The following is an 18,359-nucleotide window of genomic DNA, read 5'->3' as shown; positions in this document are numbered from 1 at the left end:
AAGGACCTTACCTGGTGCTTCTAACCGCTGAAACCACAATCCAGACAGCAAGATGGACCCATCACACCTAAGTCAAGAAAGCACTGCCACCTCCACAGTCACGGGCCATTACCCCGAGGAACCCCCCCAAAAACTAAAGTTAGGAAAAGTTTAACTCTCTTTTATCTATTCTATTACTCTTTTTTCTTTTCTCATTCTATTGCTGGCCAACTTGTCAATGTAACTAGGTCAGACTCACCTGCAATCATTATCTTTGATGCTTGCCTTGTTATATACCTTATGAAGACTTACAATGGCAAAGACAAATCTCTACTTTAGAAAAATACCTCTACCTCTCCAGAGAAGCCACTAACCTTGCACCCTTGCTCACGGCGGACACCCCAAGTTGGGAGTTACGTTCTCAATGAGCAGATGTCATCTGCACTACCAGAGACCAGGGCTGGACCCCCCCAGAGGGCTCTACTGGCCTGAAATCTTACTCCACTTTACTAATGGAACCACACCCTCTAACTGTCAGTCTCACCATTGTAACCCAGTAATCATTTCCATTAAAACTCCTACCTCCATCAACCCTGCACCCCTTTAGAGCACTTTTACAGCTTAGGACTAGAGGCCAATAGTTACAACCCTCTAGGCTTCTTTGAAATGCGTTTTATTGCCCCCCTTCTCCCTCTCCGTCTAAACCTTCTACCCTGCCCCATGACAATGCCAAAGTAAATATTGTAAAAATAAATAATTTAAGACAAACTCCAACGGTTAAAACAAAATATCCAGATACAAATGCCTGGTTAAAATGGATCAAATATTCCATCCGCAGTTTAAACAAAAGCAACCGTTATGCTGTGCACACGGTCAGCCAGAGGCCCAAATTGTCCGCTTTCCACTCAAATGGTCCTCCAGTCGACCAGGCATGGGTTACATGGTAGCTCTCTTCCAAGATTCTACAGCTTAGGGCAATAAGTCATGCCAAGCTCTCTCTCTGCTCTATCCCAAAGTCCAACACTCTGAGGGTCAGCCCCCGAGGGCCACCCAGCTTCCGTCTCCCAAAGTCAATTTCACCTCGTGTCTCTCATAACAAAGGAAAAACTTAACGTTCCTTGGAAACTTAACAGGATGCAGTGAGCTTAGGCCGTTCCAGAAACTTCCCCATCAGTCCGCCCTTAGCCATCCTTGAGCCGATGTAAGGTGATATTGTGGTGAACTCTTACCGGACACTCTGCCAAGTAACTGGAGTGGCATTTGTGCTGTTGTCAATTGGCTATCACTTTCACCCTGGCATTTCATCAACCAGAGGGAGAAAACAAACACAATACTGTAAAATAAGAGAAGCCCCTTATGGATCTTATAACTCCCAAGTTTATTTAAACACAATTGGAGTCCCATGGGGGTGTAACCTAATAAATTCAAAGCCTGGGACCAAATAGCTACAGGATTTAAATGAATATTTCCATAGGTAACTATTAATAAAAGTGTAAACTAAATAAATTACATCTATTATAATCAACAGCAGTTTGTTAATTACACCAGAAATGCTATCAAAGAAATAGCTGACCAATTAGGGCCTACTAGCCAAATCGCTTAGAAAAGCAAAACAGCCCTCAACATAATATTAGTAAAAAAAGGTGAAGTTTATGTTATAATTAAAACTCAATGTTGTGGCCAGGCACAGTGGCTCACGTCTGTAATCCCAGCACCTTGGGAGGTCGAGGCAGGTGGTCATGAGGTTAGGAGTTCAAGACCAGTCTGGCCAAGATGGTGAAACTCTGTCTCTACTAAAAATACAAAATTAGCCTGGTGTGGTGGTGGGCGCCAGTAATCCCAGTTACTTGGGAGGCTGAGGCAGAGAATTGCTTGAACCTGGGAGGTGGAGGTTGCAGTGAGCCAAGATCCCTCCATTCCCCCCCCCCCCGCCGATAGAGTGACACTCTCTCTCAAAAAAAAAAAAAAAAAAAAAAAACCCAAAAAGCAAAAAATTCAATGTTGTACCTTCATCCCAAACAATACTGCCCCCAATGGAAACATAACAAAGGCCTTACAAGGACGTACCGCTTTATCCGATAAATTGACTAAATATTCTAAAATCAATGACACATTTTCAAAATGACTAAAAAGGTGGTTTGGTAAATAAAAAGAAATCATAGCCTCAATTCATACTTCTCTTGCAGACATAATAGGTATACTCATTCTTGTTGGGTGTTGTGTCATATCATATATCCGTGGTCTAATACAAAAACTTATAAAAACAGCACTTACTGAAATTTCCCTTAGCTCTCCACCCTATTCAAGTAAGCGTTTCCTTTTAAAGGATCAAGTCAAACAGCAAAGCCAAAACTTTTAAAAAGATTTTTTAAAAAGAAAGATTATTAAAAAATTAAAAGGGCAGAGTTGCAAGATACAGTGAATTTCTCTTCAAAGGTTCAGCCTGTTAACTCCCTTGTTCTTTTTTCTTAAACTCAACTTTCTTGTTCTCCATGCCTCCTTGCCTCTAGTTACTGTAAACAGCATGCCTGCCAGCTCTAATCAATAACCCACATCTGTTGCCTTGGTTAACCACTCTGCACCTATTCCATGCTTCGAAACTGCATGTTCCACCATTGTGACTCACACATCCCTCTTCCCTTCCTTATTTGGGAAAATATTCACCAATAGTCAGCTGGGTCAGTTTAGATTGTGTGGTCTGACCCCAGCCCATAGGAAAGTAACGCAAAGGTAGGGACCCTGCATTAAAAGCAACAAACCCTTCCCCACCCTTGTCCAGGTGTGCTCTCACCATTGCTCCATCCGTATGATGCACCTTTCTATAGAAGTAATTGCCTTACTGGGAAAACTTTTGCCGAAGTGCTGGTTTCACTTTGAGGCACCAAGCATTTTACTTCTAACAGCTGTAATTCCAGCTACTGTGAGGCTGAGGCAGGAGAATTGCTTGAACCCATGAGGTGAAGGTTGTGGTGAGCCAAGATTGCACCACTCCAACCTGGGCAACAAGAGTGAAACTCCATTCCAAAAATAAAAAAGAAAGAAAAGAAAAAGAAAATAGCAGTGTTGGCCAGGCATGGTGGCTCATGCCTATAATCCCAGCACTTTGGGAGGACAAGGCAGGCCGACCACCTGAGGTCAGGAGTTCAAGACTAGCCTGGCCAACATGGTGAAACCCCATCTCTACTAAAAATACAAAAAAAATTAGCCAGGCATGGTGGCACACGCTTGTAATCCCAGCTACTTGGAAGACAGACGGGAGAATGGCTTGAAACTGCGGGGGCGGAGGTTGCCGTGAGCTGAGAACATGACATTGCACTTCAGCCTGGGCAACAAGAGCAAAACTCCATCTCAGAAAAAAAAAAAAAAGACAAAGAAAATTGCAGTGTCAGAGTGAATAAGCAGGCTAGTGGTAACAGGAAAAAGGAGGGGCACTATAACTGATATGGTAATTGGAGGAATTGGAGTGGGTTTATAACTCTCCCTTGAGAAGAAACACAGCATTTCAGCTGCTGTCACTCCTTCAAGGAAAGTTCTTCTACTCCACCAACCCCCTCTTTTCTCAGTAACATGGCCAGCAAGGAAGTCATTACAGTGTTTGGAGCAACAGGTAAAAACGTCTTTAATTTTTAGGGCATGCTTACTTTGCTCACTCTCCTGTCTTCTTGTTTTTAACTTCAGAGCCTGCAAGTGTGGGCGGAACAAAGAGCCTTTTGGAAGAAAAGTTTTAAAGTATCTTATTGCTTTAGTTTTTGATGTGGTAAAGGGGCGGCATGATTTAACTTGATTTATAACTTGATCTCAGCAGGACGAGGACACTGACATAATCTCCCTTTCCCAATCATGGGGCTCACTTGTTGGTATAAGTTTCATTTCCACATAACCTATACTCCGAAGTCTTTTCTCCACTTCCTAATAAGCAAAAGGTATGAGTGTGAGAGGCCTGTGGGTTTGTAGTGAGTCTCCAAGGCCTGACCAATCTTCCAGGGCTTCTGCAAGGTTGGAGTGTGTGGGGAGGTTGCATTCCTGTCTCCCTTACACTTTGTTCCTCAACGGTCAGAGCCATCTTTGTGAAATGTAAATCAAACCAGGTGATTCTCCTTCAATCTATTCTCATTTCAGCCTTTCAAGGATCCACTGGAAACTGTCAGATCATGTCACACCTCTGCTCAAAACCTTCTGAAATCTCCCAGACCCCTGGCGCTCCAAGTAAAATGCAAAGTCCTGCTACTGCCCTGCCACAGGGCCTTGGGAATGCCTTGTCAGACCTCTCTTCCTGCCACTTTCCTCATTCTGCTTCCTTACCCTGGCTTTCTTGCTGTTCCTCCAAAACGCTCCCACCCCAAAGTCTTTGTATTGGGTGCTTCTTTAACCTAGAATGGTCTCCGTCAGTTCCTGATACGGTTTGGCTGTGTCCCCACCCAAATTTAATGCTGAATTGTAGTTCCCATAACCCCCACATGTTATAAGAGTGACCAGGTGGAGAGTTGAATGTTGGGGGCGGTTTTCCCCATCCTGTTCTCGTAATAGTGAAATGGGAGAGTTCCCTGGCCCCCTGCCACATGATGTGCAACAGGGGTGTGACTCTCTGTTCTGCCACTGCAAGCTCAAACCCTTTAAGGGAGGGGGAGCATGCAAACAGGCAGGAGCAGGAACTGGGGCAAGTGGTTTTGGGCTCTGGTCCCATGGCAGCATCAAGGGTTGAGTGTCTGTAACTTCCAAAGTGCAAGTGTGCGTGTGTTACAGTGTGTTCTTTTAGCCTTGCCATCTGCGCATGGCTTAAGGGTTAACCAGCTCAGTGAACCCTCTGCCTCTTTGCAGAAGAAGGGGGCTAGTGTGACATCTTTCTGTATCCCAAGCTCTCACCCAGCGTCCCAGAAGAATTGGGTCACACAGGAAGGATGCATGCAGGGGTTTTTGAGTGGTGAGTGGTGGCTCTCAGTGGGATGGATGGGGAACTAGACAGGGGATGGAGTAGTAATATGATCTTCCCCTGGAGTCCGGCTGTCCGGTGGCCGATTCTCTGAACATCCCCAGCCAACTTCTCCTGATGTTCCTTCTGTTCTCTCCTCCGCCATGCCACTCTGCTGTCTGTTCGTCTCCTCATCTCCTTGTCTGCTTCTGGAGTCTGGGATTCAGGGTTTATATGGGTACAGGACAGGGGGCATGGCATGCCAAAGGCAGCTTTTCGGATGCAAAAACAGGAATGCCTATTCTTACTTAGGGCAGCGAGTATCCAGGCTTGAGGGTAGAGCTTTTGCCAGAAACCCTCTTCTACCCAGTATTTCGCTGTCTTGTGTTTGTATCAATAGTGAGTTAGTTCTCATGAGATCTGGTGGTTTTACAAGGGGCTTCCACCTTCACTGGACACACCTGACTTTTCTTTCTCAATCCTCCCTGTTCATCATCACCACATCTAATTAATCAACAAAATCCTGTTGATATCATCTTTTCAAGGAACACTGTGAAAGACTTTGAAATGGGAAAAAAAGATTGCTGGGTATCCTTGCCCAGGGCACCATTCTCGTTTTTTGTGAGCCTTTCCTTGTTTTAAAGATAGTTATAACTCCATACATTGTGGCAAATAGATAATAATGCAACTGATTCTTATCCATAGAAATGCAAATGAATTGTGTCTGGTGGACCACAGTTGATGATTGCCCAGTGGATATTGACTGGTTTTGTCCGTAATTGTACATTCATTTTAGCATTTTGGCATTTCTGATTGCCTACATATGTGTGTGTTATTTGAATTTTTCTTTTTTTTTTTTTTGAGACGGAGTTTCACTCTTGTTGCGGAGGCTGCAGTTCGGTGCAATGGTGCGATCAAGGCTCACTGCAACCTCTGCCTCCTGGGTTCAGGCGATTCTCCTGCCTCAGCCTCCCGAGTAGCTGGGATTACAGGCATGCGCCACCATGCCCAGCTGATTTTTTGTAGTTTTTGTAGAGACGGGGTTTCACCGTGTTGACCAGGATGGTCTCAATCTCTTGACCTCGTGATCCACCCGCCTCGGCCTCCCAAAGTGCTGGGATTACAGGCGTGAGCCACTGCGCCCGGCCGGTGTTTAGGTTTAATAGGGTAAAATGTTCAACCCACCTGCATTTTATCTACCTATCTATCTATCTATCTATCTATCTATCTATCTAGAGAGAAAGCCCAGGAACCTCTTTTGTCAAACTGTCTAAATAACCACAATATCAGATCTATAACCAGGTAAAAGTAGAATAATTGCTCTTGTTGAATCTGGAGGACTGCGGGCATCCCTGATTTTGACACCCTGCTCACTTGCCCTTCTTGTTGCCTCAAGCTTCTCCCATTCCTCTCTTCCCATGCCCTCTGCAAAAATGCCTCTGAAGAAGCCACAAAGAACTTAGTTTGAAAGCCACGTGGATATGTGAAGTGCCATGCAGCACCCGCTGAAGGAACCACTGCAACAGCTCTGCTCTGCGTCGTGGGATTTCTGATCAGCTTCTTTCAGTGAACATTCTTTCTCATCCTTCCCGTGTTTCTTCTTTCCTTGACCCCGCAGGAGCTCAAGGTGGCTCTGTGGCCAGGGCAATTTTGGAGAGCAAAAAATTTGCCGTGAGAGCAGTGACCAGAGATGTGACTAAGCCAAATGCCCGGGCGCTCCGGGACCTTGGAGCTGAGGTGGTAAAAGGTGACCTGGATGATAAAGCATCCGTGGATGATGCCTTAAAAGGTGCCTATGGGGCCTTCTTGGTGACCAACTTCTGGGAAACTTTCAACAAAGATAAGGAAGTACAACAGGTAGAAACCAATTTGCTTCTTTTTTCCCTTTGAGCCCTTTCCTCTTACCCTCCCCAGCTGCTGCTTTCCTTCCCAGAAGGGGACAGGCCTTCAATCGGGGCAAATATATGTCTTACATCCTTTCGGCATCTATGAAAAACATATACTTTAAGTACTTGTTAAAGGTATCTTTTTAAGACCTTGAATATTCTAGAATGATCGTTTAATGAAGCTAGGCATTAGGTCTTCCACTTCTCACCATTTGTTTGTAGATGGCATGGGGGTGGTAGCAAGGGTACCCCCAAATTTGAGGTTCGTCTGAGAGTGAAATGGAGAGAATAAAGATGTAATGAGTACATTTACACTTCAGATAGATAATTTGGGACTGGGTACACAGAAACAGAAATCAACAAGCAAATAAACCCACAATAAATTAAATGCAGGGAAAATGAAAGTTTGTAGAAAAAGTAGACGTAACCATAGAGTAGCACATGACTCAGCTTCAGCTGTGTGCAGGCACTGAATATTGATCTAGCCAAAAACAACGATTGGGCGAATTCAAAAGGGAATTGTGTGTATGTGTAGTGGTGGTGGACGACGTGAGCAAGTAAGAGAACTGAGCGCACAAGCGAGCGAGAGAGAGATCATTAAATCCTCATCTTTCATAGTAGGAATTTAGCAGATGATATTTCAAACTGAAAAAATTGAGAATCAATTGTATAAACATGTTTACAAAAATAAATAGCTAAATGAAACTGAAGTGTTACTTCTGGAGAACAGTAATCAGCATGGGGCACAGGGAACTTATTTTATTTTATTTGTTTTATTTTTTTTAGAGACAGGGTCTCACTATGTTGCCCATGCTGGTCCTGAACTCCTGGGCTCAAGTGATCCTCCCACCTCAGCCTCTTGGGGATTCTTTTTTTTTTTTTTTTTTTTTTTTTTTAACAGAGTTTCACTCTTGTTGCCGAGGCTGCAGTTTGGTGCAATGGTGCGATCAAGGCTCACTGCAACCTCTGCCTCCTGGATTCAAGCGATTCTCCTGCCTCAGCCTCCCAAGTAGCTGGGATTACAGGCATGCACCACCATGCCTGGCTAATTTTGTGTTTTTAGTAGAGACGGCGTTTCTCCATGTTAGTCAGGCTGGTCTCAAACTCCCAACCTTAGGTGATCTGTCCACCTCGGCTTCCCAAAGTGCTGGGATTACAGGCATGAGCCACTGCACCCAGTGGGAATCTCTTTTTCATTGTAAGATTCACACCCTCCCAATCCATGACAGTGCTATTTGAAAATTTAAACTATGCATGTGTATAAATTTGGGAATAAATGAGGATTCGATTTTAAAAATGTAATGGATGCTTTTAGCCACTTAATAAATGGCACAATTCAAAAAGTTGAAAGCAGGATCAAACTGTCGCAGGAATGTCTCTTGAATTAATTATACCATTCATAGCCCATGCTTTCGTGATAGACTCTGGAAGGGTCTATTTTAGGACATCTGAATTCTAATTCTGATATTCACTTACTAGGAAACAGGGGTGCAAGGCACCTCTCTGCTGCTAACTCAGGTTAATTATGTTTTCTCTGCCTGCTGCACGAGGTTTTTTTAAGGAAAAGTAAGAAAGAAACAGCAAAAAGAAAGGAAAAAAGAAGAGACAGACGAAAGTGCTCTGGAAAATTTGGATCTAAAAACAGACACAAAAAGAGAATATATATACGTGTGTGTGTGTGTGTGTGTGTGTGTGTGTGTGTGTATGCCTCCATTATGCCTTCAATGTCCAAATGGTGTGTAGATACAGTCCATTACTAGACACAGTTATAGAAAATAGATAAATCCACTTACAGTTGACCACAAAGACAGTGAGACCCCGGAGGAAAAGGCCGTCTCTTCCTGGCCAGTCCCACCAGGTTGCTTCTTAGCTTCAGGAGGTACCTGGGGTTCTTTTCTCCTCTGCCCCTTCCCTCATTCTACTACTCCCCCACCTCAGGTGTCCCGCTTACAACCCCCATGGGAGCAGGCTGAGGGCTTGGGCATTTTGGAGTGGATCCTCTACTCACCAGTGCTGGTGTGGTGGCCTCTCATAAGATAAACTGAATATATTTTGAGACTGGGAGAGCTTCCTCTCCACAGGGATGAGGGTAATAAAAAAATGGGAGGGTGGGCCCAGCGCCCTGGCTCATGCTTGTAATCCCAACACTTTTGGAGTCCCTGGCGGGCAGATGACTTGAGATCAGGAGTTCGAGACCAGCCTGGCCAGCACGGCGAAACCCCATCTCTACTAAAAAATACAAAAAAACTAGCAGGTGCGCACTTGTAACCCCAGCTACTCTGGAGGCTGAGGCAGGGGAATCATTTGAATCCGGGAGGTGGAAGTTGCAGTGAGCAGAGATTGCTAGATTCTGTCTAAAATAAAAAAGGGGGGGAGTGGGGTGGGTGGAGGAGATCCTGCTTTGATTATTTGTCTATATGCAAATGCAAATACAGCTGTCCATGAGGATTTACTTTTGACTCTCAGGGTAAGCTGGTGGCAGACACCGCCAAACGCCTAGGTCTGAAGCACGTGGTGTACAGCGGCCTGGAGAACGTCAAGCGGCTGACCGGTGGCAAGCTGGAGGTGCCACACTTCGATGGCAAGGGCGAGGTGGAGGAGTACTTCTGGTCTCTCGGCATCCCCATGACCAGTGTCCGCGTGGCGGCCTACTTTGAAAACTTTCTCACGGCGTGGAAGCCCGAGAAAGCCTCTGATGGAGATCACTACACCCTGGGTAAAACGAAGCGGAAGCTCACCAGACACTGGTTGCCCCCCTCTCCACTCACTGCCCACCCGCTCTCCCTTCTTGCCCCTTTGCGGTGGACACCCATCATCTGAGTGCCTTCTGTGGGTTTAGTGCCGTGTGAAGTGCTGAGAGGGATGCCACCCTGGGCGATTACACTAAGCTGCTCTTCCAGGGCAGAGAACTAGATCTGGGATCAGAAGCACAAAGGGCTGCATTTCCAATCTTAATATACTGACCCTCCTTAATGTAAGTACTGGAGTTAGCTACGTGACCTCCAGCCTCCGTTTCCTCAGGTTATTTTTATTTTTATTATTTGAGGTGGAGTCTCACTCTGTTACACAGGCTGGAGTGCAGTGGTGCGATCTTGGCTCACTGCAACCTCCGCAGCCCGGGTCAAGTGATTCTCATGCCTAGCCTCGCGAGTGGCTAGGATTACACATGCTCACCACCACGCCTCGCTAATTTTTGCCTTTTTTAGTCAATATGGGGTTTGACCCTGTTGGCCAGGCTAGTCTCAAACTCCTGAACTCAAGGGATCTAGCTACCTTGGCCTCCCAAAACACTGGGATTACAGGTGTGAGCCACCACGCCTGGCAGTTTCCTCATGTTTGATGGGAAAATGGGACAAGATGACTTCTTTTTTTGAGTCTGGGTTTCTATTGCCCAGAATGGAGTGCAGTTGGAGTGTGGTGCGTGAAATGTAAACAAGATGATTGGGTGGATCTCTTTCAGTACTTTCTGACAAGGCAGGTCATGAGCTTTGTGAGTATTTAGGAGAAGAACATTTTAAGAAGAGGAAATAGCCAGCGTGGCTGATATAGAATGAGGGAGGGGAGGGAAGTGGGAGATGAGGTCAGAACTAACAGAAGGTCTCGTTGTATAAGCTTTGTAAGCCACTGGCTTTTCCTCTGAGAGACAGAGAGAGCTATCAGAAGGTTCTGATCAGACAGGACTGGGAGTGGTGGCTCATGCCTATAATCCAGGCACTTTGGGAGGCCATGGCAGGTGAATCACTTGAGGCTAGGAGTTCGAGACCAGCCTGGCCAACATGATGAAACCCTGTCTCTACTAAAGGCACAAAAATTAGCTGGACATGGTGGCGGATGCCTGTAATCCCAGCTACTCGGGAGGTTGAGGCAGCAGAATCACTTGAACCCGGGAGGTGGAGGTTGCAGTGAGCCGGGATTGCACTACTGCACTCCAGCCTAGGCGACACAGCGAGACTCTGTCTCAGAAAAGAAGAAAAAAAAAAAGAAGGTTCTGAGCAGATGCAACATTAGCCTGAGCTGGCATTTTTACAGGATAACTCTGATTTTTATGTTGAAAAGAGACTATGAAAGGGCAAGAGTGGAAACAAGGAAACAAATTTTGCAATAATCCAAGTCACAGATGATGGTGGCTTAGACCGGGGTGGTAGCATTGAAGATGATAGTACGTGGCCAGACTTTGCACATATCATGCATATGCGTTTCAAAAGAAAAAAATAGGATATGGGATAGGAGAGAAGCATCAAGGCTGACTGTAAGATTTGTGGCCTGAGAAACCAGAATGAGAGGGTTGCCATTAGCTGAAGTGGGAGACCGTATGGAAGCAGGTTGGGGGCGTAGTTCAGTTTGGGGCCTGCTGAGTTTAAGATGTCCACTGAAAATCAAGTAAGGATTTGAGTAAGTAGTAGGACACGTGAGTCTAGAATTCAGCAGAAGTTTTGCCTGGAGATACATTTAATCATACTTTACACACAGAAGATATTCAGTAAATACATGGTTGCTCTTTTAAATCAGTATCAAGGTGCTAAAGTAATTTTCCCCCCACCCCCACCCTTTTTTTTTTGAGACATAGTCTTTCTCTGTTGCCCAGGCTGGAGTGCAGTGGCACAATCTTGGCTCACTGCAACCTTGGCCTTCTGGGTTCAAGAGAGTCTCCTGCCTCAGCCACCGGAGTAGCTGAGATTACAGGTGTACGCCATCACACCCAGCTAATTTTTGTATTTTTAGTAGAGACGGGGTTTCTCCATGTTGGCTAGGTTGGTCTTGAACCCATGACCTCAGGTGATCCACCTGCCTCAGCCTCTCAAAATGCTGGGATTATAGGTGTGAGCCACTGCACCCGGGCTGTAATTTCTCAAATGAAACCTTGTATCTGTATATGGATTGTGGCCACTGGGTTTTACATTGCCTTCCTATACCTTTCATTTAAGTGGTTGATTAATTTGGGTGGGTGGGACCTACCATGGATGTGATATAATTAACTATTTATCTTTTTCTATTTTTTTTTAACTAGCACTACCAATGGGGGATGTACCGATGGACGGTATCTCTGTTACTGATGTTGGACCAGCCGTCTCTAGCGTTTTTAATTCTCCAGAGGAATTTTTAGGCAAGGCTGTGGGCCTCAGTGCAGAAAAACTAACAATACAGCAATACGCTGATGTTCTGTCCAAGGTTTTGGGGAAAGAAGTCCGAGACGCAAAGGTGAGTTCTTAGGGGACATCCACGTGATCACAAGAGGCCACCTTGGTTAACATTCCACTGACTTTACATTCTGGTAGACTTTCTATGGATTTAGGCAGGATTGAAAGACTTTCAGAAGAAATTGAGAAGGACTCTGTTTCCATAAATCTACCTTCATCGATGGGTGCAGTGGAATCTCTCCCATACGGCTTTATTTCTTTGACTTAGGGTTAGTTGGCTTGTAAAAGTAAAATTACTTTTGAGTGGAAAGAATTTAGAAAGTGCAGCCTTTCACATATACCATCCCAGCTCCTCTCATAGGCCCTTACTGCTGACCACTTCAGTCGGCCAGAGCTGGCTGCTGTGGAGCAAGGCACCGAGCTTCACTGAGCCTCAGCTTCCTCCGTTGCCAAGTGGGGAATGGTAGTATCTGCTCCAGGTGTTCTTGTGAAAATTACAGATAATATATTTAAAGGGCTTATCACAGTGATTGGCACATCAGATGTATGGAGTATCTATTACGAACCCAGGGCTACTTTAAGGATTTTGCAGCAAGGTTGGAGTGAAAATGTTGATGCCCATAAAGTCACCATGATTGTTACATCTTGTAATCACTATAAGACGTGACACTATAGGTGCTTAATTATGGTGTTCAGACTATCTGTGCTCTAGATGATCAGAAAACGGTGGAAAAAGGTTTCATGGAAGACGTGGGCTTGAGCTGGTCCTGGAGGAAACATGACTGTGTGTAGGTCCGGGAGCACCAAGAAGGCTGGCCTGGCTAATTCTAGAATAAACATGACAAACCAGGGGCAGTGTGGGAAGTAGGCAAATTCTAGCTCTGCCCTATCCTTGGTAATTTACTTAACCCCTCCTAGCCTGGGTTTCTTCATATGTTCCAAAAAAGTTGCTATACCCCCTTTGAGTGATCATTGCGAGGATGAAATGAGATCTGTAGAGCAGGTGCTTGGCACTGGGTCTGGCGCTTTGTAAGCCCTCCACAACTGATCATGCTGTAAGTCATGCAGGGATGGCCTCGTGTGGGTGGCTGCCTTCTTGGGCTTGGGCGTAAGTTATTTTCTCCAAGAAACTGTGGCTGGCAGACACAGGACAGGCTTTTACAGAAGAGTGAGAACTGGTGATATTGAGCATGACTCAAGCAGGTACTGGTAAGTGGAAGGGAAAGGAAAACAGGCTGTTTTCAGGGTACGATGATAGAGCTGAGGAGTTGCAACAGAGACCTTATGGCCCTCAGAGCCTACAGTATTTACATCTAGCTCTTAAAAACATATGTTCTAGAACGTTTCCTAGAATTGGGGATAGAAGGTTGGTTCTTGTTCGGATCAGCAGCTCTTGGTCCAATGATTCTAGAGCGGATAACTAGATTTCCAACTCAACCTCAGATGCTGAAGTTGTGAGGAGGCAAGATATTCTTTTTTTTTCCTGAAAACCACTGTAGGAGTCAATCCAGCCACGAAACCACATCTGGTTATCTCACTGAAGCCACATACACATTTCTTGGAGAGATTAAGTTATTCCTAAACCCAAGGGGGTAACCACCCACTCAAAGATGGGCTCACAAGAGGATCTGCAAAGTCCTTGTACCCGGGTGCACATTTACTTCTCAGTGACCCCTCTCCCAGGCCATTTGCATTTGGGTCGTACATTCATTTTGTCCTGTGGGTTTGAACTCTGTAAGGAAGGAGAGAAAGAGAGAGTGGGTACAGGGGATGAGTGTGTGTATTGATTCTCAGAGGATGCGGCAGACATTGTTCTGAATTGCTCAGAACCTTCCAAGCATCTGTTAGTCACATACTTGGTCCCTGACTCTTCTGGGTATACAAATTGTTTTATAATGCAGCTGAAGCTTCTCCAGCACCAAAAGCTATAGGGCATCAGAGGCTGGAACGTCTATAAAAGGGTCCGACAATTCTGGGGAAGGGTGCATCTGGCCACAAGGTGGCACTCCAGCCCACACAGTCTGACTTCCTCCCACTGTCTAACCCCCAAAGGAAGATGGTTTTCCCAGAAAGTGAGACACAGCAGAACAGATCTCTTTCCTTCAAAAAGCTGCAGAAAATATTCCCTTATTCTACTAAAGCATCTTTGGTATCAAAGTTAGGGATGAAAGAGTGACTCGAGGGGACACTTATGGAAGAATTGTCCATGCTTCTCCCACGGACTTCTAGTTCCAAACTCACTTCAAGTTTTCACTGTTTCTCTGATTTCAAAAATAGCAAATGCTTATTGAAGAAAACTCAGAAAATTATAGAAAAGAAGATACAAATCACACACAGTTCAATCTCACAGAGATAGCTATTTTTTTTTCTTTCTTTTTTGTATTTTTAATAGAGACGGGGTTTCACCATGTTGACCAGGCTGGTCTTGAACTCCTGACTTTAAGTGATTCACCCTCCCAAAGTGCTGAAAAAGAATTTTTTAAAATTACAAACATCCCCAGCGACAAGACAGGTCCCTGTAACTTGCTTTTCTGGTGGGGAGATGGGGAGCTGAGGGAGGCAGGGGCACAGAAGGGCCAGGCCTTGCTACTGACCCACCAGCCAGCCACTCATTTACTGAGCAATGGCTGAGACTGGCAACACGTCCTTCCCCCTGGATCCCCCAACACAGCCCCTGCAAAACAGGTCCCTGATTCCCATAGTGGCCTTGCCCCCTGCCCAGGGAGTCCTGAAACTTCTAGCGACAGGTGAGAAGGGGAACGGCCCTGAAAAGACACAGGGGATGAAACAAACCTATACCTCCTTGGTCAGTTTCAAACTCACTGTCCTCCTGCAAAGAACAGGGTCACATCCTGCCATGCCCAGGTCCCCGTCCTGCCATAAACCATACCTTCCACACTTTGGAATAAAATCATGTCCAAAGCTGGAAATTCAGGAAAGTCCCTCATTTTATCCCAGCAGCTCTGGGCAAGGAGGGAAAAGATGTCCTTCCCCAAATGTCATCCACCCCAAGGCCCTGTCCAGTTGGGAGTGAGGGGATGGAGGATACAGCTTGATGGCTCCAGAACGGGGGCCAATGGGCAGGATGCGCAGAGATGGGTTGTAGCCGAGGGTACTGGGCGGGTGCGGGAAGCCACCCTCCACCGTCCTGCTGGACTGGAACAGGTCCCGCTTGGGCCTGTCCCGCACAGGGTCGTGCCCTGGCCTCGGTGGCCGCCTCGTTCTGCTTGGCCTGCAGCCCCCACCAGAACCCCGTGTAATCCTCCGCAAGCAGTAGCTTTCTTTTTCCTCTTCAAGGCCTTTTGTCCTTTTATTCACTGCTGTATCCGAGTGCACACAGTGTGTACTCACTCATTACCTGGAACCCCGGCCGGCCCCCGCCCGAGGCCTCGGCGTCCCCGGCCCCGCTCACTCTGCCACGCCGGCCCCCAGCTGCTGGGCGGCTGTCTCCTTCCTGCTCACCTCGGGCGCCCAGGTAGCTACTGTTAAGATTTGACAGGTTCTTGTGTCTTTTTCCAGTATATATAAGCGTGTATATATATAATACAACTTAGTAATTGTATTATACAATTATGCAACTTAGTGATTGCATTACATATATACATATATATAAATTTATATATATACGCATATATTAATACAATTACTAAATTGTATTAATATATACGTATATATATTTAATACAATTAAAATAACACTAAATGTACCATTTTGTTTCTGGCCTTTTCAGTTAATGTTATGAACATTTTTCTGTTTTGTTAAACTTCTTCAAAAACGTTATACCACATTATGTTCTGACGGTAGAGGTACCACAATTAATTTTATCATTTCTCTATTGTTGGCCATATTGGTTGTTTTTAATTTTCCCATTGTTAGGAATGCTGTGTGACAACCATTGTTTTACCTAAGTTGTTTGTGTCTGTCACTTTTTTTAAAGGCCACGTAGAATTGCAATGTCAGAGTTTATCTCTGAGGGCTAAAGACAGCTTATACTAGATCTGATAGAAATGAGTTTTGCTAATTCAGTAGGGGGAATTATAGATCCAGTTAGTGTTAGAAAGGGTTCAAGGCGTTGATTTTATGGAAGATGACAGAAGGCAGCTCAGTTGGTGTGGGATGGGTTCCATTTCTGCCTGGGCCTGGCCTTGGCAAAGGTTGGGGCAATTGGAGGGAAAATACAGACCTCTAACCCAGAAGGGCTGCGAGGATGGATGGGCCGTCAGCCAGGTGAGGAGAGCCTGGTGCCAGCGAGGGTGGATCTTTTTTTTTTTGAGACAGAGTCTCCCTCTGTCGCCCAGGCTGGAGTGCAGGGGCGCAATCTCTGCTCACTGCAACCTCTGCCTCCCGGGTTCAAGTGATTCTCCTGTCTCAGCCTCCCAAGTAGCTGGGATTACAGGCGTGTGCCACCACGCCCAGCTAATTTGTTTGTATTTTGTTTTTAGTAGAGATGGGGTTTCACCATGTTGGCCAGGCTGGTCTCAATCTGACCTCGTGATCTGCCCTTTTTGGCCTCTCAGTGTGTTGGGATTACAGGCGTGAGCCACCGCGCCGGCCAAGAGGGGCGATCTTGACGCTGCATGGAGGGCCAGGTGGGTGGTCGGTTTCAGAGGGCTGGTGAGGGAATACCAAGAGGAGGTATAGACAAAAACACTGTGAGGAGCTGTTCACACGAAGGCTGGATCTACAGTACCTTATCCAAAAGGCTTGGGGCCAGAAACAATTCAGCTTTCAGAACCTTTCAGCTTTTAGATAGGTTATTGTCTACATATATTATATAACATCACAAGCAGGGGCTGGAGCAGGAACCTGTAATCAAACACAGCTGTATCTCTGCAGGAAAATATTTGAATGTTTCCACTAAATGGTATAATTAAAGAGCATAAATAGCTTCACATAGTTAGATTAGGCTTGCCACCAAATTAGTTCAAAAAGATCAGTTTGCTGCCAAATGGCTTATGGGGAAAAAAAAAAGCTTTAGAGTCTCTTGGATTTTGGAGTTAGGCTAAAGAATTGTGGACTTGGTTGGGCACAGTGGCTCACACCTGTAATCCCAGCACTTTGGGAGGCAGAGGCGAGTGGATCACCTGAGGTCAGGAGTTTGAGACCAGCCCAGCCAACATGATGAAACCCCGTCCCTACTAAAAATACAAAAATTAGCCAGGCATGGGGGCAGGTACCTGTAATCCCAGCTACTTGGGAGGTTGAGGCAGGGAAAATTGCTTGAACCCGGGAGGCAGAGGTTGCAGTGAGCCAAGATCGTGCCATTCCACTCCAGCCTGGGTGATAGAGCAAGATTCCATCTCAAAAAAAAAAAGAATTATGGACCTGTATCATCATTAAGGTGAATAATGTCATTTCAAACTATTTTAAGTACGGACAATAACATTTTCTGTCTTTTTATTTGTTCTTAAAAGATTACCCCGGAAGCTTATGAGAAGCTGGGATTCCTTTCAGCAAAAGAAGTAGCCAATATGTGTCGTTTCTATCAGATGAAGCCCGACCGAGATGTCAAGCTCACCCACCGACTAAATCCCAAAGTCAAAAGCTTCAGCCAGTTTATGTCAGAGAACCAGGGCGCCTTCAAAGACCTGTAGCAAAGCAGCTGTTCAGATAGGCCTCGGAACCAACCACACAGCCTCCTTCCTCTCTGACCCTTTTCCGCTTCACAGCACATTCACAGCGACAGAACATGTTGGAATGCACTTGTTTATAACACCAAAGGATTTCCTGCAGTCCTCTCTTCAGTAGGAAGCACAGCATTGGTGATGGGACACAATACTTTGATTCACATTTAACTTGCTAGTTAGTGATCAGGGTGGTACGCCTGTTTGGTAAAATGAGAAGCCTCAAGTTTAAATAACTTTCTGTAGCTCTCTCTCTCCCAAAGAGCCAAGTGCCCTCAAAGGACTCTGGCCTGAGGAACTTGGAGCTTCTCTCCTAACGCTAAGGGGTGGACAGATTATACTGGGATTTCTCCTGGGTGAGTGATTTCAACCCCTAGCGCTGAAACTCCCCTGGGCAACTCCAGTTTTCTCAACTGCATCGCAAAATTCCCAGTGAACTTTTAAGTCATTTTAATTTTAAAAAACGAACATCTTTGTAGAGAGTTTTCTGGGGAACATGGTGTTCAACGAACAAGCACAAGCACTGGAAATGCTAGAATTTGGTTTAGCTTCAAGATTGGAAGTTTATTCTCTGAGTCATTCATGACGTCACTTATTGAGCCATCATTCAAATATTCATCTATTAATCCCTCTACCCTTCATTTATCCATTCCGCAAACTTTTCTTGAGCACCAGCACTGGTGGCATGTTTGTGGACTTCACTTCATTCCTATGTGTTTTCTTTTATCTTTTTTTGAAACGGAGTTTCACTCTTGTTGCCCAGGCTGGAGTGCAATGGTATGATCTCGGCTCAGCGTCATCCGGGTTCAAGCCATTCTGCCTC

At 45.5% G+C, this 18,359-nt stretch overlaps 1 protein-coding gene across 3 annotated transcripts; it reads left to right on the top strand.

Moving 5' to 3' along the window:
- The first annotated feature begins 3,429 nt into the window (after window positions 1-3,429).
- LOC116564910 (nmrA-like family domain-containing protein 1) lies at window positions 3,430-17,849 on the top strand. Of its 3 annotated transcripts, XM_032298350.1 has the most exons (6): window positions 3,782-3,902; window positions 4,798-4,900; window positions 6,507-6,745; window positions 9,241-9,490; window positions 11,783-11,973; window positions 17,327-17,849. In XM_032298350.1, the coding sequence occupies exons 2-6, from the start codon at window positions 4,882-4,884 to the stop codon at window positions 17,504-17,506; spliced, it is 879 nt and encodes a 292-aa protein (XP_032154241.1). In that variant the 5' UTR covers window positions 3,782-3,902; window positions 4,798-4,881; the 3' UTR covers window positions 17,507-17,849. The 3 variants fall into 3 exon arrangements, with proteins under 3 accessions (XP_032154240.1, XP_032154241.1, XP_032154239.1); XM_032298349.1 differs by lacking the exons at window positions 3,782-3,902; window positions 4,798-4,900 and adding an exon at window positions 3,430-3,586; XM_032298348.1 differs by lacking the exon at window positions 3,782-3,902 and having other exon boundaries at window positions 3,957-4,900.
- The last annotated feature ends 510 nt before the right edge of the window (window positions 17,850-18,359 follow it).

The sequence above is a fragment of the Sapajus apella genome, unplaced genomic scaffold (assembly GCF_009761245.1).
Source record: "Sapajus apella isolate SASKATOON/1434 unplaced genomic scaffold, GSC_monkey_1.0 scaffold38, whole genome shotgun sequence".
Taxonomy (NCBI): Eukaryota; Metazoa; Chordata; class Mammalia; order Primates; family Cebidae; genus Sapajus; species Sapajus apella.
The sequence above is the reverse complement of the archived record's forward strand: the minus strand, read 5'-3'. Positions and strand labels throughout refer to the sequence as shown.